Source organism: Leishmania major, chromosome 33 (genome assembly GCF_000002725.2).
Source record: "Leishmania major strain Friedlin complete genome, chromosome 33".
Lineage (NCBI taxonomy): Eukaryota > Euglenozoa > Kinetoplastea > Trypanosomatida > Trypanosomatidae > Leishmania > Leishmania major.
This window is the reverse complement of record NC_007285.2, coordinates 1,014,324-1,032,634: the sequence shown is the minus strand read 5'-3', so window position 1 is coordinate 1,032,634 and position 18,311 is coordinate 1,014,324. Positions and strand designations below refer to the sequence as shown.

At 60.2% G+C, this 18,311-nt stretch overlaps 4 protein-coding genes across 4 annotated transcripts; all 4 read right to left on the bottom strand.

Moving 5' to 3' along the window:
- Nucleotides 1-2,327: 2,327 nt before the first annotated feature.
- On the bottom strand, nt 2,328-5,435 carry LMJF_33_2280 (conserved hypothetical protein; the record flags this gene model as incomplete). Its single annotated transcript, XM_001685937.1, has 1 exon — nt 2,328-5,435. The coding sequence occupies one exon, from the start codon at nt 5,433-5,435 to the stop codon at nt 2,328-2,330; it is 3,108 nt and encodes a 1,035-aa protein (XP_001685989.1).
- A 1,545-nt stretch (nt 5,436-6,980) lies between these two features.
- Nucleotides 6,981-8,720, bottom strand: LMJF_33_2270 (conserved hypothetical protein; the record flags this gene model as incomplete). Its single annotated transcript, XM_001685936.1, has 1 exon — nt 6,981-8,720. The coding sequence occupies one exon, from the start codon at nt 8,718-8,720 to the stop codon at nt 6,981-6,983; it is 1,740 nt and encodes a 579-aa protein (XP_001685988.1).
- A 2,030-nt stretch (nt 8,721-10,750) lies between these two features.
- On the bottom strand, nt 10,751-15,049 carry LMJF_33_2260 (glycosyl hydrolase-like protein; the record flags this gene model as incomplete). Its single annotated transcript, XM_001685935.1, has 1 exon — nt 10,751-15,049. The coding sequence occupies one exon, from the start codon at nt 15,047-15,049 to the stop codon at nt 10,751-10,753; it is 4,299 nt and encodes a 1,432-aa protein (XP_001685987.1).
- A 1,086-nt stretch (nt 15,050-16,135) lies between these two features.
- On the bottom strand, nt 16,136-17,494 carry LMJF_33_2250 (conserved hypothetical protein; the record flags this gene model as incomplete). Its single annotated transcript, XM_001685934.1, has 1 exon — nt 16,136-17,494. The coding sequence occupies one exon, from the start codon at nt 17,492-17,494 to the stop codon at nt 16,136-16,138; it is 1,359 nt and encodes a 452-aa protein (XP_001685986.1).
- Between the last annotated feature and the right edge of the window lie 817 nt (nt 17,495-18,311).

Here is an 18,311-nt window from a genome sequence, read left to right as displayed (position 1 = left end):
AGAGAATGAATGTCGCCCCACCACCCCCTTCGCCGACTGCGTGGAGGGCGACGCGATGGATAAAGAGCGTAAGCGGAGCCGACACCAAGAAGGAGTCACACGCCAGGCGACAAGAGTCCGGAAAGCACGACAAATACGCTGGCCTGCTGAGCCCTCTTGTGATGGCGCCTGGACGATGTGACGGGCGAGAGGCAGAGAAGCGGAAAGGTCAAGCAGCACGTAGACGAGTGCCAACGGCGGCAGCGGAGAAAGACGCATCGACATACACGATCCCAGCGTACCCGTGCAGCACAGAAGTGAAAAGAGCGAGGAAAACCAAAGAAACAAGATACAATCATACCAAACCAACGAAAACAGAGGCAGTACTGGACAACGCACAGCAAGAAGGCGATGTGGGGAGAGGAGGGGCGACAAAGATAAGAAAAAGAGACGCTGTGCACCACACGCCACAAAGAACGCGAAACCCGTACACACACACACACACACACAAACACAAACACACAAACACAAAAATTGTACTAGATATAACTATGTAGAGAAAGAGAGAGAGATGTCTGCGTATGCGTGTGCGTATGTGTATCAATACATATATGCGTGTGTATCCGTGTATAAAGTGTGTGCGTGTGTATACAAAAACAAAAACCGCAGCAAGAATTAAGAAACAGCTACGTTCCCGTAGAGCGAGGGAAGGGCTCGGGAGAGGGGGGGAGGCGATGCGAGTATAACGGAACAGCGGAAGTCAAGGTGACAAGAGCGCCACGAAAACTCAGAAAGGGCAAAAATATATATATATACAAAAAAGGTACGGACTACAACACGATAGACACAAATGGGCGAACGAAGAAGAATGTGTACGCTACTGAAATAGCCTACAGTGGCAACTCGGGTGGGTGCCCTCCGTGGTGACGGCGGTGTGCCAAAGTGAGAAGGTGGCCAGTGAAAACAGAAGAGCACAGAGAGAGAGAGAGAGAGGGTAGACGCGTGGAAAAAGGGGATAAGTGCAGGTGGAAGGTGGCCGGAAGAGCGATCATGTGTACTTTCATTTCACGCGGTCGGTCAGCAGGCGTACAACACGCGGAAGACTGCGTGTGCGTCTGTGCACCATAGATGCCTCATTTTTTTTTTTGGGGGGGGGGGGGGGGGCATTTTTCCTTGGAGGCTATTCATCATCTCCTTTCGTTCGCCATCGCAGTCCACTGGCACACTTGCCGGACGCTGAAATAGGCGCCTGCCACCTCAAGGCTACACAATTTCGATGTGTTCGAAGGGGGGGGGGCAGCACCTCGATTTCACCACGTCATCGATGCAGTCCCGCTCGCTCACATAATCTTCTTGTTTCGTGTTATTTGGGTTGCTCCTTGACAGAAACGTGACGAGGATCAAAATGGTCTCATCAGGTGCGCCATCCACGTCTGCCCACGGAACACGTGAAGAGCCGAAGCATGAACAGGGAGCCGCGAAAGGCGTGCCACAACCTCGAGTGCAGAAAACACAAGAGAGGCACCGGTGTGCAGTGAATACGCTCTTTCCTTCGCCAGCGTGAGAGAGAAGAGGGTAGAAAAGCAGGGAATAGGCTTTGCCACCAGTAATGTACATGCAGTCCTATAATCCGAGACGGAGGGTGTGTGCGATCGTGCCATCTACACCGGAACCTCTCCCCCGAGGTTGTATGCAAGTGCTGTGCTTATACTACTTGTTGTGTACTCGAGAGCGTGCCGAGCCAGCCGTCCTGCTGGCTTCCCCGTCCCACCTGGTGACCATGCAAAGGCGGGGTTGAATGGGGTGGGGCCGACTCTCAAGCACCAGTACCCATGGAACGAAGGCCCTGGCAGGAATTCCAGTGACCAGATAAAGAAAGCCGCCGCCGATAACCATCGAGAGCAAAGGGCGTGGCGAAGTGTGCGGCAACGACAAAAACAAGCACGTACGCGCGACACCAGTGCCTCAGGTTAGTTCTCAGCGTCTGGGAAAACCGAGGCAACGGAAGATGAACGCCAATGAAACCCTTGAAGACGGCGAGGAGGACAGATGCGTCTCTCTGTTGAGGCGGCAACACAGAGGCAGACAGACTGGCTGTGGAGGAGGAAAGAGATCGTCGGGGCAGGGCACGATTGGTGGAGATGTGCATACGGTGTCCAAGGCTCGCCATCACCAAATTACAGGATTCCACCGCCCTCGCCCGCGTCGGCAAGCCACGACACAGATGCGCGCGTCCGCGGGCTTCGGCACACAGGCGCGATCTCCGCTGCCATCACAACGCACAAAACCAAAAGCGAACAAATACTCGGGAAAGCCGAGATGAATGGCCAGTCCACACGCCATGGCACTCAGCCGCAGTCGGAGGGGAACACATCCCACAGGAAGCAGTTTAGATACGGCGTCACGACGGAAGCCGAGGCCGGGTCTGCAGTCGTGGACCCTGCAGTGGTGCGCGAATCCTCGGCAGCGGCCAGGGCCGCTGCACCCTTCTTGTTGAAGTGTATAAAGAATGCCCCGCGTGTGGGATTCGGCGAGCCATCAGCGTCGCTCGAAGCTTCGGCCAACTCTGCCTGCTTGGCCTTGGCCACGAGCGCTGCGACGCGGCTCTTGGTGGCTGTGGGGCACGCGTTACTGCTAGCAACACGTGCAGCCACTGCGTCTCGTGTACGGGCAGCGCCGACGTACGAGCTGTCCACCAGTCGCAGCGGCACAAAGCCGACATCGTGGTCGGCAAACACCTCAAGGGCACCGGTGAGGTAAGTGCACCCCTCACCACTTGCGGGCCCAAAGGATAGCACAGCCCGCGGGCACCCCTCCCTGCTTGCGTTGTGGTGCCTCTCTATGGTGTGGTATTTGATGCCGGACAGTCGAATCAGGGCCATCGCAGATGTCGGTTGCATCGCTGCTGCATTACACCCCTCGCAGTGCCACGCGTCGCCCAGGACACCTGTAGCAGGCGTCAGCCACAGCGAGTCGGTCGCGGCACGACGAATGGCCCACACGGCGTTGCGCTGGGCATCTGTGAAGGTATCGGAACAGATCAGCACGCGGTACTGCCGCACACCGCTGGTAGCACTGAAGCTGAGGGACGTCAACGCCTCCCGCAATTCAATGTCACCTGCCAGGGCTCGCACAAATTCACCCACGCACCCGGTGTCCAGCCCCACAGCGTGGATATACTGCACTTTGTTGTCCGGCAATGGCGACTTCAGCTGAGCGTTTCGAGCAGACACATCGATGTCGCTCAAAAACTGGATCAATGTGGCAGCGCAAGACCAGCCCCGACTCTTCGTAAAGAAGCCCGGTTGCCCGTCAGCTGTCACGGCCCTCCACATTGGCGAGGACTCTTTCATCCACGGTGCGACAACGCGCTCCTGCAGCTCGCGAGCGCGACGCCACAGCTTACACTCCAGCCTGTGGGACCCCTCCTTCCAGTCTAGTGCCTGATGCCGCTTGCAGCAGTACGAGACAGCCTTACACCCGCCACAGCGCAGTAGAACTTCGCGCCGGCGGCCACACCAGCCGCACTTCTTGTGGGAAATAGCGCTGAAACACACAGACGGCACGTGCAGCGTGTACCCCGGTGCTGGCGCGCTCGTCGCGGCGCCGGTGTTAGCAGACAAATCGGTCATTGGTTCCGATACCTCAACCAGCTGCGAGGATACGTAGAGAAGGGCTGCGGCAGCAGCTTTCACCATCGCCGGCGTCGGCGACGTCACCTCCAACTCGGTAAGCGCGTGTGCGATGGGGTTGGCCTTCTGTATCCTGCCGGTTGGCCGGCGATACACGACGCGCGGTACTACCGCAGGGCAGCACGAGCCCGAGTGCTGAGCTACAGCCCCCGAATTCAGCGCCGTCGACGTAGCGGGAACGGTTCTGAAGTACCCCTCGAGGTCGCAAAATGGCACCCCTTCGACCGGCGTTAGCTGTACCAGCACCTCACCATCGTCGTGCACCGTATCCTCAAAAGCAAAGTGCAGGTTGGCGCGGTTTTCCAGCTGCTCCAGGGCGTAGCTGATATCCCCGCGATCGCGCACGAGGTGCAGCTCGGCGCCGATCGGCTGTGGCGAGAGGGGTCCAGCATCGCGGTTGTCGACACCGATCGGCTTCTTGGTGACAATAGGCCGCTGCAGAAGTAGAACGTGCCGATATTGACTCTCCGCTGACGCCGCGGTGCTGGCGGCCAAGGGTGGTACTGCAGGAAGTGCCAAGTCGGCCGTGGCGTGGGTACCTTCAGCGACAGGGGCGGCAGCTGCAACGTCAGCGGCGATGGCGTTATAATCCTTCTCCGGAACTGTGAAACTCGTGTAACTGCCGATCTGCTTCTTCCACTGCGCGATGCCGGCGTCTCGCTGAGCACGGAGCCTTGCCAAGCCCGTCAGCGATTCGACATCCGCATCGGACAATGTATCCTGCGATCCGCCGACGTTGGCGGCCTCTTCGAAGAGAGAGGTGTACATGCACGGCCGCAGCGACGCCATGAGGGGATAGAGAGTACGCCAGCCGGCCTCGGTGATAGACGGCGCGGAGGCATCCGCCACCAGATTTGCCATCTTACTCTCCGCGCACATGTGCTGAACGGCCTCGTGAACTGTTGCCGCGACAAACTGCAGATTGGGGTTCGGAGAAGGAAACGGCGGAGAGAAGGAGACACCGTCGCTCACAGGCGCGGCATCGTCCTTGTTCCGCCTGCGTGCAGCAAACGCCGAGGACAACCCGTCGCCGATGGTGATGAAGTCAACCACCTCCACAGCCTTTCCATCCAATATGTAATACCCCGCACTGGGCCGTGGTGCAGGCAGTGCACCAGGTGTGTTACTCAAGCCTGTCTCTTTGCCGTCGCGCGCCATCGGCTTCCAGTGCTTGCTGAGCACCTCACTGACGGCAGGCGCCAGTTTCGCGAGAAACACGGACGCCGTCAAGAGGCCCATCCGCTCGTACGCAATGCCATGTGCTACGCTGTACCACTCCAGCGACCCACTAGGCATCAGGGTTGCGGGGACAGTAAGGAGGAGGACGAGCAAGGCGCCGACGCCGCCTCCACCGCTTCTGGAAAGAGCCGCTGCCGAGCTCGCATCTGGGCCGCCACTGCCTCTATCCGCCTCCAACGCTGCCTTGCGGTCGCCAGCAAGCGTCTCCACAGGAACCGCGCCTTCAGTCAGAACAGTGTAGTAGAGAAGATGCCATGTCTCCTCGGGCGCCGTCACAGCCTCGCCCCTCGGTGCCGTCGCACTATCAGTGCCGCCATTTTCGCGCCACTCCTGGCGGCCAAACAGCAGAAAGAAAACTGGGGCAGTGATTCTGTTGTCCACGGCATCGTGGTGCCAGCGTCGTGGGTAGTAGGCAACACACCTCCAATGTGCGTAGGGTGGGTTTGCGCTGCTCAGCACCTCGGTCAGCATTGACGGTGACGTGCAGGGAGTACCGCCGCGGAGAAACGTCTTTACAAGCGACATGACAAGCAAGCCTACGGAAACGCACGATACAATGGTGGTGAAACTCGTGTGAAGCCCCGCTTCACGTTAGCCTTGCCGCTAAGGTCTAGTGAACTCTTTCCTGATGAAGCTCGTCAGTTGGCAGTATGTTGTAGGGAGGAGGCGTGTGTGTGTGTGTGTGTGTGTGTACCCGGGGAAGCCAAGCAACGATATCGCTGAAAACAGAGTCTACAACGAAGCAGAAAGAGCTGCGATGAACAAGAGAGTTGGAAAACGGCACAAGCACCATGCACCCGTCTGTAAAAAGGCAGTAGGGGTATACGAACCGCCGTGGCAGCGCAGATCGATGCGATTCCTCGTTAAGCCTAAACAAGCATCGCTCCACATGCATCGTTTACGCACGCTGTTCATCGCCGTCGCCCACGGCCGCCGTCCCAGAGTGTCTCCCTCTCTGTTCTCATGATAAGGTTTGCTTTCACACACAAAAAAAAATAGTAGAGAAGAGTCCGCCCATGAAGATGTCACGCCATTGCGGCACGTGAGCCTGCGAGCACCGCGCCTGAGGCGGCGAGGCGCGACGCTTCCTGTTCACGTCTGCTCAGCTTGCCTCTTCGTTGTTATTTTCATTGTTCTTTTTCTGATCAACTCTTTTTCGATGTGACAGCTGTAAGGGCATCTATCTGCTGCGCCCATCCGCACATACGAGCACACGACAACGAGAGCACAAGAAGCAAGTTGTCGTACACCACGTGATTGAAGGAGGTGAGAATCAGACACTCACACCCAGGGAGGAAAATATCCACACACAACCGCGCACGCCTCCTCTTACAGGCTCGGCATCGCGTGACAGAGAAGGCAAACCCCAACTGTGCGCATTCCTCTCAGCGCAGCTCTCCAGAATAGCAAGCGCCCTGATGAGCCGAAAACACAGATATGTATATATATATATATATGTATATATGTATATATGTATATATGTATATATGTATATATGTATATATGTATAGTGGCACATATCCTAGTGCCCAAACCCACACGCACACAACTTCTGTGTTGCACAGCCCTCGCCGCGACCGTAGCGCGTCCTCAGGCACACAAAAAAAAAAGAGCGCGCCGAGGAACAAAACAAGCCGCATCAGCGAGCTCCCCTACGTCGACGCACGGCTCTCCTCCGTGCTCATTCTTTATCCAACTCAACACGCCTGCATTCAGACCCCGATGGGCGAGCGTGCACACACACACACACACACACACACAAATAGATAAATAAATGCAACGATAAATCTAAACGCGAAAAAAAAAAAGCGGCGAGCAGCGAAACGCCGGAGTCTGTGCAGTACTCTGTGACATGAAACATAAACCACCAAACCAAAAAGGTTTTGTCGGTCCTCTGCATGTGCTTGAAAACAACAACGAAAAACGGCAGCCGACACACCTCATGCTCACCCGCCGGCGCACCGCACCATGCGGAGCGGGCGTCCGGAAGGGGAAGAGGGGCGAGGGCCAAGGTCTAAGCTACAAACAAGCAAAAAAAAACTTCAGCAGGGCCTGAACGAAACCACATCATCACATCACTGCACATGCTGGGCACCAGCTACGGGAGTGCTTCGTCCTGTTGCCGAGGCCGTTCTCCTGACCGGACAACAACCCACTCAACTCAGTTGCCTCAGCGGGTCGACACACCTCTCGCTCGACCACTTCTCCCTTTCGCGCCATCACCACCTTTTCCGCTTCTGCAGCCGCCGACTTGGTCTTCAACGCCCTCACCTCGTCCACCAGTCGACTTATCGCCGCCTCACTTTCTTTCAACTGCTGCCTGAGACCTACCTGCAGCTCTCGCGCAATCACCACCAGATCCACCCCTTTTCCCACAACCTTGTTTTCCACCATACAATTTGCGATACCACTACTAGGCTCCTTCACCAACATCTCTGCAAGGCCAGCGATCGCAGCCTCCAGCTCCTGCACCCTCGCGTCCGCTGCAGCCTTCGCGGCCTCCAGCCCGGCGACGTGCTCAGCGTGCTCGGCGGCCAGCCTGCTCGCCACCTCGGCGCTCGACGCGGCAGCCGCCTCCAGCTCCTGCACCCTCGCGTCCGCTGCAGCCTTCGCGGCCTCCAGCCCGGCGACGTGCTCAGCGTGCTCGGCGGCCAGCCTGCTCGCCACCTCGGCGCTCGACGCGGCAGCCGCCTCCAGCTCCTGCACCCTCGCGTCCGCTGCAGCCTTCGCGGCCTCCAGCCCGGCGACGTGCTCAGCGTGCTCGGCGGCCAGCCTGCTTGCCACCTCGGCGCTCGACGCGGCAGCCGCCTCCAGCTCCTGCACCCTCGCGTCCGCTGCAGCCTTCGCGGCCTCCAGCCCGGCGACGTGCTCAGCGTGCTCGGCGGCCAGCCTGCTTGCCACCTCGGCGCTCGACGCGGCAGCCGCCTCCAGCTCCTGCACCCTCGCGTCCGCCACAGCCTTCGCGGCCTCCAGCCCGGCGACGTGCTCAGCGTGCTCGGCAGCCAGCCTGCTCGCCACCTCGGCGCTCGACGCGGCAGCCGCCTCCAGCTCCTGCACCCTCGCGTCCGCTGCAGCCTTCGCGGCCTCCAGCCCGGCGACGTGCTCAGCGTGCTCGGCGGCCAGCCTGCTCGCCACCTCGGCGCTCGACGCGGCAGCCGCCTCCAGCTCCTGCACCCTCGCGTCCGCTGCAGCCTTCGCGGCCTCCAGCCCGGCGACGTGCTCAGCGTGCTCGGCGGCCAGCCTGCTTGCCACCTCGGCGCTCGACGCGGCAGCCGCCTCCAGCTCCTGCACCCTCGCGTCCGCCACAGCCTTCGCGGCCTCCAGCCCGGCGACGTGCTCAGCGTGCTCGGCGGCCAGCCTGCTTGCCACCTCGGCGCTCGACGCGGCAGCCGCCTCCAGCTCCTGCACCCTCGCGTCCGCCACAGCCTTCGCGGCCTCCAGCCCGGCGACGTGCTCAGCGTGCTGATCTGATGTTGCGGGTTTGTCTTTCAGGCGCTGAAGCTGCAAGCGTAGGAGATCAATCTCATTCTCAAGTTGTCCTTTCGCATATTTCGAGGTTCGCTCGAGATCCTGGTACTTCTGATGAAGCTCTACTATGTTTTCTTGAGCCACGGCCAGCTCGAGCTTGAGGTTCTTGTACGCCTCATTGTCAGTGGCCGAGGTGGATGTGCTAAAGACGCTGCCGGTAGAACTGCACGAGCGGCTCATGGTGTAGGAAGATTGGGAGGCGGAGTCGTTGTAGGAGATGTCATCCTCGATCGGCACCTCCACTGCTGGAGACTCCTCGCGGAAACCACGAAGTCCACTCATAGCTGGTGTTTTATGCAATGCCGCGTTGCTGATGTTGCCTCTTCAGAGGCGGAAACACAGAAATCTTGGAGGATGTTGGCGGGGCCAGAGGGGGGGGGGGGACTGGAGCAGTGATGGGTGGGTTTTTCGATGTTCTGCTTGGTCGTCGCTTTACTACTGTTGGTATCTGCAAAAGAAGGCAGTGCTGAACGACAGACCAGTACACGCGCACCGGAGGTGTGTCGCGCGCACACACATACATGCACGCACACACACACGTACGATATCTCGTGTACTCTGTCGTGCCTTTCAGCCCTCCCTCGCTGTCGTCGCCGCTGTCCGATGCCGAGATGACTCTATGATCGCTTCAGCGTTCGCCGAGCAAAAGGAGGAAAGGGAAAAATGAAGGAAAACACGCTACTGTGTGCTACGCGGACGTCCAGTCGGCGTGTGCGACGGGGAGCGCACTGTGCGGAGGCAAAGGAAATGAGGGGGAAAGAAAGGTGGAGGGAGGAGACCAGACACCTTGCAGCGATCGAAGTGAGCTGATGGGCATGCAGAAATATGCAGATCGGTAACTGGAGAAAGAGGGAGAGGCGAGGAGAGAGGGGAGGCATCAAGAGTGTTGGACACAATACGGAATGGAGAAGGAGCGGGGGAGAAGGAACGGCAATGGCTGCGGAAGTGGCGCTGATGAGCGGCGAAGCGAAAGCGGAAAGGGGTGAGGAGAGGGTGCGCGAAAAAAAAGGACAGCGAGAGAGGGTGCGCTGCGTTTGCATTTGTTTGTCTGTTTCCTTTTTCGGCTTCCCTCCCGCCCTGACGCAGGCCCGGGGTGCCAAAGACGTCGGGCATGCGCAGCTGTTGGTTCGTTTTCTTTCTCTTGCTCGTGTCCTTCGCATCCCCGCTTGTTTGCGTGTCGCTCGTTTGGCTGTTGGCAGCGTTCCCTATAGGGGCTCGTGGTCACCAAGTAAGGGTGTGCTGGTGTGCGTGCTGCGGGCATGTCAGCGAGGATGCTTGAGCTCGGCTGCTGTCGTAGCGCAGCGACACATGCGTCGAATCATTAACGGTTGGACATCGTGCGGGCAGTGGTATATATGCACAGAAGAAAAACGTCCACATAACGAAGAAGGCGGATGATCATCAGCAACGATGGCAAGCGTCCAAGTCGAGAAACAAGTGTACGAAAACATAAAAGCGGCTCAGAGCGAGAACGGGAGGAGAGGATATATCAAAGTGAAACCATCACTATCGTCAGTGGCGCGCCTACCACGCCTCGCAAGGAGGGGAGAGGCGGAGAACTGAGGAGAGTGAGAAGCGTCTCTCATTGATGTTAGGTCCACCACTCCACCTACCTCTTCTATTTTTTTTTCGCGTTGTGTGTGTGTGTGTGTGTGTGTGTGTGTGTGTTTCGTGTGCTGCGGTAGCTGTTCCGCTTTCCCTTATCATTTGTGTTTTATCGTCGCCTCGGCCACGACACAGACACATACATACACACAAGCACAGACACAGCAGCCAAGAAAGCACGACGTGTTCGCATCACCTGTACTTCGTGGTTGCTGTTGTTGTCCTTTTGGCATTGTTTCGTTTCTTCCCACCACCGCACCATATAAGAAGGGCTGACGCAGGCCCGAGAGGCAGGGCGGGAGAGGGAGGGGGCGTCACCGCCGAATGACGGCAGGAAAACCTAGAGAGAGAAGCAAGGTTCACAACGGTACAGAACTGCAGCAGTAAAATGTAGATGTAAGCATAGCCAACAAATAAACAAGCAATAACGGAAAAGAGAACAAGATTGCACGTGAGAAGGCGCGTTGTTCGTGTTGAGAGTGGGAAGTCGAGATGCACGACTGCACACACGCACGAAATATAGAGATGCGCGCGTGGGGAAGCGCGTCGCGCACGCCGTACGTTACGAGAGAGCCGCCCCCGCGAGCAGCAGTAGCAGCGCTAAGACGCGGCTCGGGCACGCATGTAGTCGTCGTAATAAGAAGTGGCAGTGTACAGGGGGGCTTCGCGATCCCTTAACCACAACACCTTGTGCATCACGGCCGATTTCAGCACTCATTTTGCACGGTGTAGTACTCCACCTCTTCGACAGTGACGCCGGATGGTAGTGACACTGAAATGAGCAGGGAGCCCTCGTAGGTGGCGGCAGCATAAGGATGGATAGAGTACTTCCCCACGTACATTGTATGGCACACCTCGCGGCGTCGTCTGTCTGGCGACACCGCAGCCACAGCATGCTCATCTTCTGCCTCTGCGCTCGTAGAGCCGCTCACTCCGAGCCCCGCCGTCGCGCCGGAGACGCCAGCAAACACAACGATAGACGCATTAAGCCCGTGCTTGTCGCGAAGACGCGCAAATACGTCGTCCGCGCCCTCGAGAGCAAGCACTTGCTCGGAGGCCTTTCGCGTGCGGAAGGTGTGGTGGGGCCTCCAGGGATGCGGCCCATGAGCGCACAAGATGGAGTGTCGCCTTGGCGAGGCTGCCTGCGCGGCTGCGCTAGCAGCCATGGTAGGCGTCCCCGCACGCCAGTGAGAGATGGCGATGCCACCCACACCGCAGTCTAGCGTTCGGCGGGGGTCTCCGTTAGCAACGGAGATAGACGTCAAGTGAAGCGGCTCCGTTGAGGTGTTGCGCAGCTGATAGTGCACCCGCTCCCACCCCGACGTGACCCGTGTCGATTTGCCCTCTCCCTCACTCCCACCCTCTCTCGTTAGCGACGCACGAGCGACGAGGCCGCTGACGCCCTCCACCTCCACCGCAGCCGCCACCGCAGTTGTCTCCCACATGCATATCTCGAAGGCGCCACGCGTGAAGGAAAACAGACCCAGCTGCAGTCCACGTTGCATTCCCGCCCGTTCCTCGGTTTCGGCCGTCCGGTCGAACACAATTTCAATGTGAAGTTCGGTCAAGGAGGTCGCCGGCAGCGCGTCGCGCACGTACCACCGTACCACCTCGGCTGCCTCCATTGGCGGCACGAAACAAGCGAGATGGCAATCTCCAAACCAAGCCTTGTCGTAGCGCCACTCCGCACGAACGACAGGGTCCTGCAAGTTGCCCTTGACCGGTGCCGCCGGCAGCCGAATCGGAACTGCGGCAAAGGGGCCGCGGTGGCCCGATGCCGTCCCTTGCGCGGCAGGCGGTAGCGCCCCACTGGGCGGGGCCGACGGAGGCGCTTCGAAGAAAAATGGAGGGAGGTCGTGCGCCCCAGAAACCTCGCACCAGCCGCTGGTGCCCACCACGGAAGCGGCAGCGTCGCCTCCGGTCACACGGTGGCCGTTGACGTAGAAGTCGTAGCCCACACCGGACTGAAATGAAGTCCACAGGCACAGCGCCTGCTTGTGGCGTGCATCCCGCGCGTCAGCCGCGGTGGACTGTTGCGGGGCACCTGCGGTGGCACCTGTGGACCAGATGACCCGGGCGTGATAGGAAAACTTCTTCTGCATAGGGAACCACATCCGGCCTTCCGCCCTCTGAAACCCGTCGCGCCTGCCGTGGCTCTCGCACTCCATCGTCCAGCCAGGGGCAAAAAGCGCCACCGACAGGCGCGCGTGCACGGCCTCGGCGACAGCGACGTGTGTGTGGTAGCCGCCCCCGCCATACATACTCCTGCCAAAGACGTCCACGCCGACGTAGACGTCGGTGCCCCGGTTGCCGGCGACCGTCGTGCTCTGCGCCAGCTGCATTGGCTCCCAGAAGTAATTGGTGAAGATGCCATCACTAACGTCAAAGAACGGCTTGTTGTAGGAGTTGAGTGCGTTCTGGTACTCCAGCTTCCCCTCAATGGTGACCGCATCGTACCAAATAACGAGGCGGTCGGTGGTGGCGGCGGCGGCAGCAGCTGATGCGCCACGCGCTGCCGAATACGGGCGGTTTAGCTGTTTGCGGAGCAACGTGCAGAAGACGACGAGGCGCTTCGCCAGGCTCGGTGGGAGTGCGTTTTCGATGTTTAAGAGATAGCCGTCGAAGCCGTAGGTATTACACACGTCCACCAGGCGAGCAATGATGGCAGCCATGCGCCTCGCATCTGTTAAGAGCAGCTTCAGGTCCGCAACACCGCCGTCCCCCTCGGTGATCAGAGTACCAAGCACTGGCACACCGTGACTGTGGCCATTTTCAATCCACTCACGTGGCGGCACGCTAATCCGCCTATGCGAGAAGTACACAAAGTAGTCAGCGAGATTCCAGTAGCTCACCGTGTACGCGCCCTCCACTGTCTCCAGGCGCACGTACGGAGTAGTCCTACCATCCTTGCCCACCCCCTCCGCAGATGCGGTGGCAGATGCTGGCGCGCCTTCGCAAAGAAAGACGCGGCGGTCGGCGCGTGTGTAGCCTCCGCACATGTCGTGGCAGACAAGCAAGCGCGGCGCCAGCGGCAACGCGCTGTATGCCGCTGACTCATTGATAGCCGAGGAAGGCTCTTGGCCTGCCATGTCGACCGCACTCCTCTTGGCGGCGTCTCCTGTTCCACCCCACGCTACCGACGTCGGTCCGAGAACAGTGTGCGGGCACAGTGAGCGCGGCTTCATGTAAAACGTCGGCGGCTGCCATGTGTGCAGGAGCTCGTCAAAGGAGTCGATCGGCTGGCCGCTAGCGGCACGCAACAGCTCGGCCAAATGCGTACCGCGCTCAAGTGCCTTCAACTCCCGCAGCACCGACGGTGGCAGCCTGGCCGTCTCGCAGAGTACCTCGGCGTCGTTGGTAACGACGACGGCGCGTCCGCCGTAGGGCACCACGCAGCGGCCAGACGGCTCCATGACGCCGGGGTGCACACCGCCTCCATACTCGGCCCGAGCAACACCAAAGTGACCGTAGGCCGAGAAAATGAACCGTGTGCTGTGCTGAGCTTGTGCCGCGAACGCCAACAACGCGGGCACCCACGTCAGCGCCTGGTCCTCCCCACGCCACACGCAGAGAACCTTGTACCTGTCGTATATCTCAACCTCTCTGCCGTCGCTGCTGCAGTAGTACGCCTTCAGGTGCTCCAGATTTTCGGTGAGGCGGCACTTGCCGAAGCAGTACGGGCACTCTGAAGTACTCGCGACGCGGCAGCGGATAGAGAAGAGTGGCGCCCCTGATTCCCTGCCAACGGGGAGCGGGATCCAGTCCTCCGGAAACGGAGGCAGGCAGAACTTGGCAATTTTTCTCTTGTGCGCATCGCAGCCGTCCTTCACCGTCCTTGGCGAAGGCTCCTTGAGCGGTGCCTCAGCATGAGCCGCTGCCGGCGCAGCACCGGATGCCAGAGCAGGCGGAGAAGGGGGGCATGGCGAATGAGCCGGGGAACCACTCCCCGTCTCTTTGTTTGCGACACCTGCACTCTTATGTCTGCCTCGCCTCTCGGCCGCTTCGTCGGAAGCGGCCTGGATGTTCACGATGGCTGCCTCGAGAACCTCCGCCACACGACGCAGCACAGCTCCGCTGCCATCGCTGTCCGACAGGAACCACTGCTCACCGCCGGTGCCGCTGCTGTGCGGACGGCGGCGAAAGCCTGCAATGCGCAGCAGCTCCGTCACCCCATACGTCTCGAGCGGCTTCAGCTTCGTCTGGTAAGCCGTGCTCTCGGTAGACAGTGCCCGGTACTTGGCATCGCTGGGGTGCTCGCAGATATTCAGTATCACCATGCGCAGTAGCGTGACGCCGCTGATGGTGTTCTCAAACGCCTCCGCAGGGCTAAGATGCCCGTCCGCTATGGTCTCATTGCTCTCCAGCATTGCCTGCGCCACCATCAAGTCCTCCTCGTCCGCCTCTGTCACCGTCTGACGAGTGCTCAGCAGCCCAGCACACGCATCCCCACCGCCACCGATGACCGGAGGCGGTGGGGACGCGAGGGAAGAGCTGAAAGGAGCGACCATGCCAGTGGCGGCGACGCCTGCACCGCCGAACGTGGCTTGCTCCAGCATCGGTCGCAGCATCTGCCCTACGGGAGTGGAGAGCAACGTCGGGATCATTTCAAGCACGTCTTGTGCGATGTGACGCCCCAGGAGGTACATGCTCGCCGCGTCCGAGAAGCTGTTGCAGTTGTTGTCGAAAATGTGGTAGTCGTTGGGGCCGAAGCCGGCGCGGTGCTGCTGCCGTGTCCACGCACAGAACTCTTCCTCTCGCTTCGTCGTCTGTCCAAGCACCTCAGTGCGATACGGCTGACCAAAGCGTGTGTGGCCAGGATTCGGGTCGCTGACGACGCCGACGCCTCCGTCGAAGTAGTACTCCTTTCCGTACACAACGATGGAAGTGTGCCAGATGCCCTCGAGCTCGCGCCCGATCAGCATCGGGCCGAGGCTGCGTGCCATGCCCTGTGTCAAGTCATAGCGGTAGAGCGACACCGTGTAGCGATGCGACGACGACGAAGACATTTGGCGGGCACGTCACACTCCACGCAGAGGCCACTGCGACGAGCTGCTCCTTCAGCGCGACCGCCCAGAGGGCCCTGCACGATGACACACGCGGCCTCGCCCACGCTGCCAGGGAAGCAAGGAGAGGAAAGGCGGAAGGAGACGATCACGGAAGGAGAGGTGGGGGCAAGCCAAGAGCACAAGCCAGTTGACCGAAAGCAGTGAGAGGGAGGGTGTGGACCTGCGCGCGCGTGTCGAGCGGTTGTCTGTGGGTACGCGCCCACGCACCAGGTGCCAACGACAGAATGTAGGGAAGTGCCTGCAGAATGCGGTGCACGACGAGTGCGACCACGAATAAAGCAAAGCAGAACGCAATGAAAGTGTTGCGCTTTCGTCTTGCCTACTTCTCCGCGAGTAGAGTGCTGCGGTGGTGCCACCCGTGCAGTGGATCGCGTGCGAGGGAGGAAGGACGGGCATCACGGAATTGAGAGAGAGAAAGAGGGGGGGGGGGGTACGGCGTGATGGTGACGAAAGAGGTGCTGGAGAAGGTCGGTAGCGCACACCAGATGCGCACAGACGAACGACACACACAGGGCACAAAGTTCGGATTGCTGCGGGCGCTGAAAGAGAGGACGGATGGAAGTAAAGGGAACCCCACTCTGAGCCGCGTGCGGCAGGCAGCACCCTCACCAGTTGAAACCAATCACAAGTCCCTCGATAGCGGGGGGAGGGGGTTGCGAGATGGGCGCGTTCCGCGGTGGGCATTGCACGGCAACGCGCAGGGGCTTCTGCTCTTTTCGCGTCTTTACTTGCGGCAGCCTTGCTCATCGCGTGAACTGTCAGTGGCATCCCCGCATCCACACCGACACGCAACTACACATGGAGGGATACCGCACTACCTCACCACTCCCCTTGCATGCTCGTCAACAGAGCCCAGGTGGCCGATCGGCGCACCACGGTCTCTCGATCCAGCGGGTCGTTCGGGGCACATGCTACCCCGGTGCCCTTGACGTTGGTACCGCCATCCTATGTCGTCGTCGACACACGCACTCGCACGCACAATTGTGAAAGTTGGACACCGCATGACGTGTGCGACAGCAAATCCTTTCACTCACATAAGGCGGCCAGTTCGGCACCGATGATGCGCTTCGCCTTCGCTGCCGCTGAGAGCGGGTCAGGAGCATCCAGCATGGATAGCGCCTGATCCAGGTCGCTGCGAAGGCGCTCCTCCGTCTGCAACACGTCCTTTGAGAACGGCGTAACAGCAACCGCATCGCCAGCGTCCCCGCCGCTGCCGCTGCGTGGCCCAGCCACGTCTGGCACCGTCGCGCAACTAGACCCAGAAGCCTTCGTAGACCAAGGAGCACTGGCAGCTGCGTCGCGAGGCCCTGCCAAGTCATCGGTTGCGGCCCGACCATCGCCGTGAAGGCTGCCGCTGTTCCTGGCCGCGGCACCTTGCACGCTCGTCGCTCGCGGCAGCGGCACATTTGGCTCACCCTCCTCGCGCTTCCACAGGCGTCGGTCCTCGGACTTGGCAGCCCGCTCGCGCTTCCTGTACGCGGTGACGTCGCCACCGGCGTTCGCGAGGGTGCCACTGTGGAGATCCGTCGCGGCAGCCGTTCCAGCCCGCGACGCAGAAGACGCTATGATGCCGCACACAGGGCACTGGTCCTCATTCATCACCATCTCTGACGCGGACGCGTAGCAGCTGCGGCACACGCAAAAACGGCAGCACGCCGTCAGCATCTCCTCGAACGCCGAAAGCCGACAAAGGACGCATTGGTGAGTATTGTCGGCATCGTGAAGCCCCTTCAACGTGCTGCACTGACCCTTCATGATAGGGAACAGCTGACTCGCCAGAGCTGCCGCGCGCTGAAGGCGCAGGTTGTCCACCGCCGGCGCAGCTGGCGATGAGGGCGGCAGCGCACCAGCGGCCGAGCGGGAGGGCCGGGGAGGTGGTGAGACTGCGGAGTGGGCGCCGGCGCCGCCATCGATGAAGTGCCCGATCCCTGAAGTCCCCGAGAGCAGCTGCTCCTCCATTTCCTTCAACTGTCTCTGGCGCTCAAGCCGCTCCTTCTCCTTCCGTGACGCCTCGTCGTCGGCAAGGTCACGCTTGGAAACCGTAATGGTCAGTCGATCATACGTGCAAAGTGCGTCGGGGCCGTGGATGACGACAGGCACGAGCGCATTTGGCGCCCCCGCCGCCGCGCCTGACCATGAGAAGGCGCTACCGCTGCTCTCTGGAGGAGGCAGCGCCGGAACCGGCGCGGATGCCGGGGCATCACGACTGGGTACAAGTCGGCACACCTCCAGCTTGTAGCGACTGGTGTTGATGCGGTGCTCTTGAATGACCTGGTCCAGTATCTTGTCCGTGGTGGTGGTCTCGCCAGGAAAGCCGACGGTGAGATAGCGGCCCGAGGCGGCTGGGTGGTTGCCCAGCAGCCTGTACTGGATGATGCCCTCCATCGCTTAGGTAGGCTAGAAGCAGGAAAGAGAAGCACGCTCCAACAAGGAGGGGAGCCCAGCGGTCTTGCGCCTGTCCCTGGCCCCGCGACAGAGAAAATAACGCCGTTCTCTGAGAAGATCAGGCGCGACGTCGAGTGAGAGGATGTTGCGGTGGTATATGGGCCGCAGGGATAACCGAGAGGAAGGCACCACCCGTGAGTGCTACAGTGGGAGCGAGAGAGAGCGTGAGCAACGGGGTCACGGCGACGTGGAGGAGAGCGCGCCCGAGCAGGGCCCGGCGTCGAAGCGGTCTGGTGCTGTGAGGAGTTGTACGGTTGCATGCGCGATGTGCGAGGAGGCAAGGCAAAGGCCGTTGGGAGGAGGGACATGAGAAGCAGCGTTAAGTGCAGCCGTGGGGTAGCACAAGCACCGGTGAGGCCAGGGCAGCAACAACGGCAAGGGAAAGCCTCCGCCTCACCGTAATGGAGAGTCTGGTGGTCCTTGCTTCTGCGTTTCAGTAGATACGCATCCGACTTCACGTGGTGTCAGGTATGCCAGTGCTGGAGAGCAGCGGTGGCCGTCGCACCAGCATGAGATGCGTTATCCGCCCGCCTTCATCGTCCAGTGACTATTCGGGTGTACATGGCAAAGACAGGGGCGTGATGATCGTTGGGGCAGCTACAAGATACACGCGCCGCGCGAGTGGGCGGCTCAGGTGCCCGCCTCCAAACGCCAAAGAATGTCGCACACCTCTAACAGCGCGAAGAAAATGCAAGAGAGGACACAACAGGGCTGATGAGAACAAGGGGCATCCGTAATACATTACATCGCACGGCAG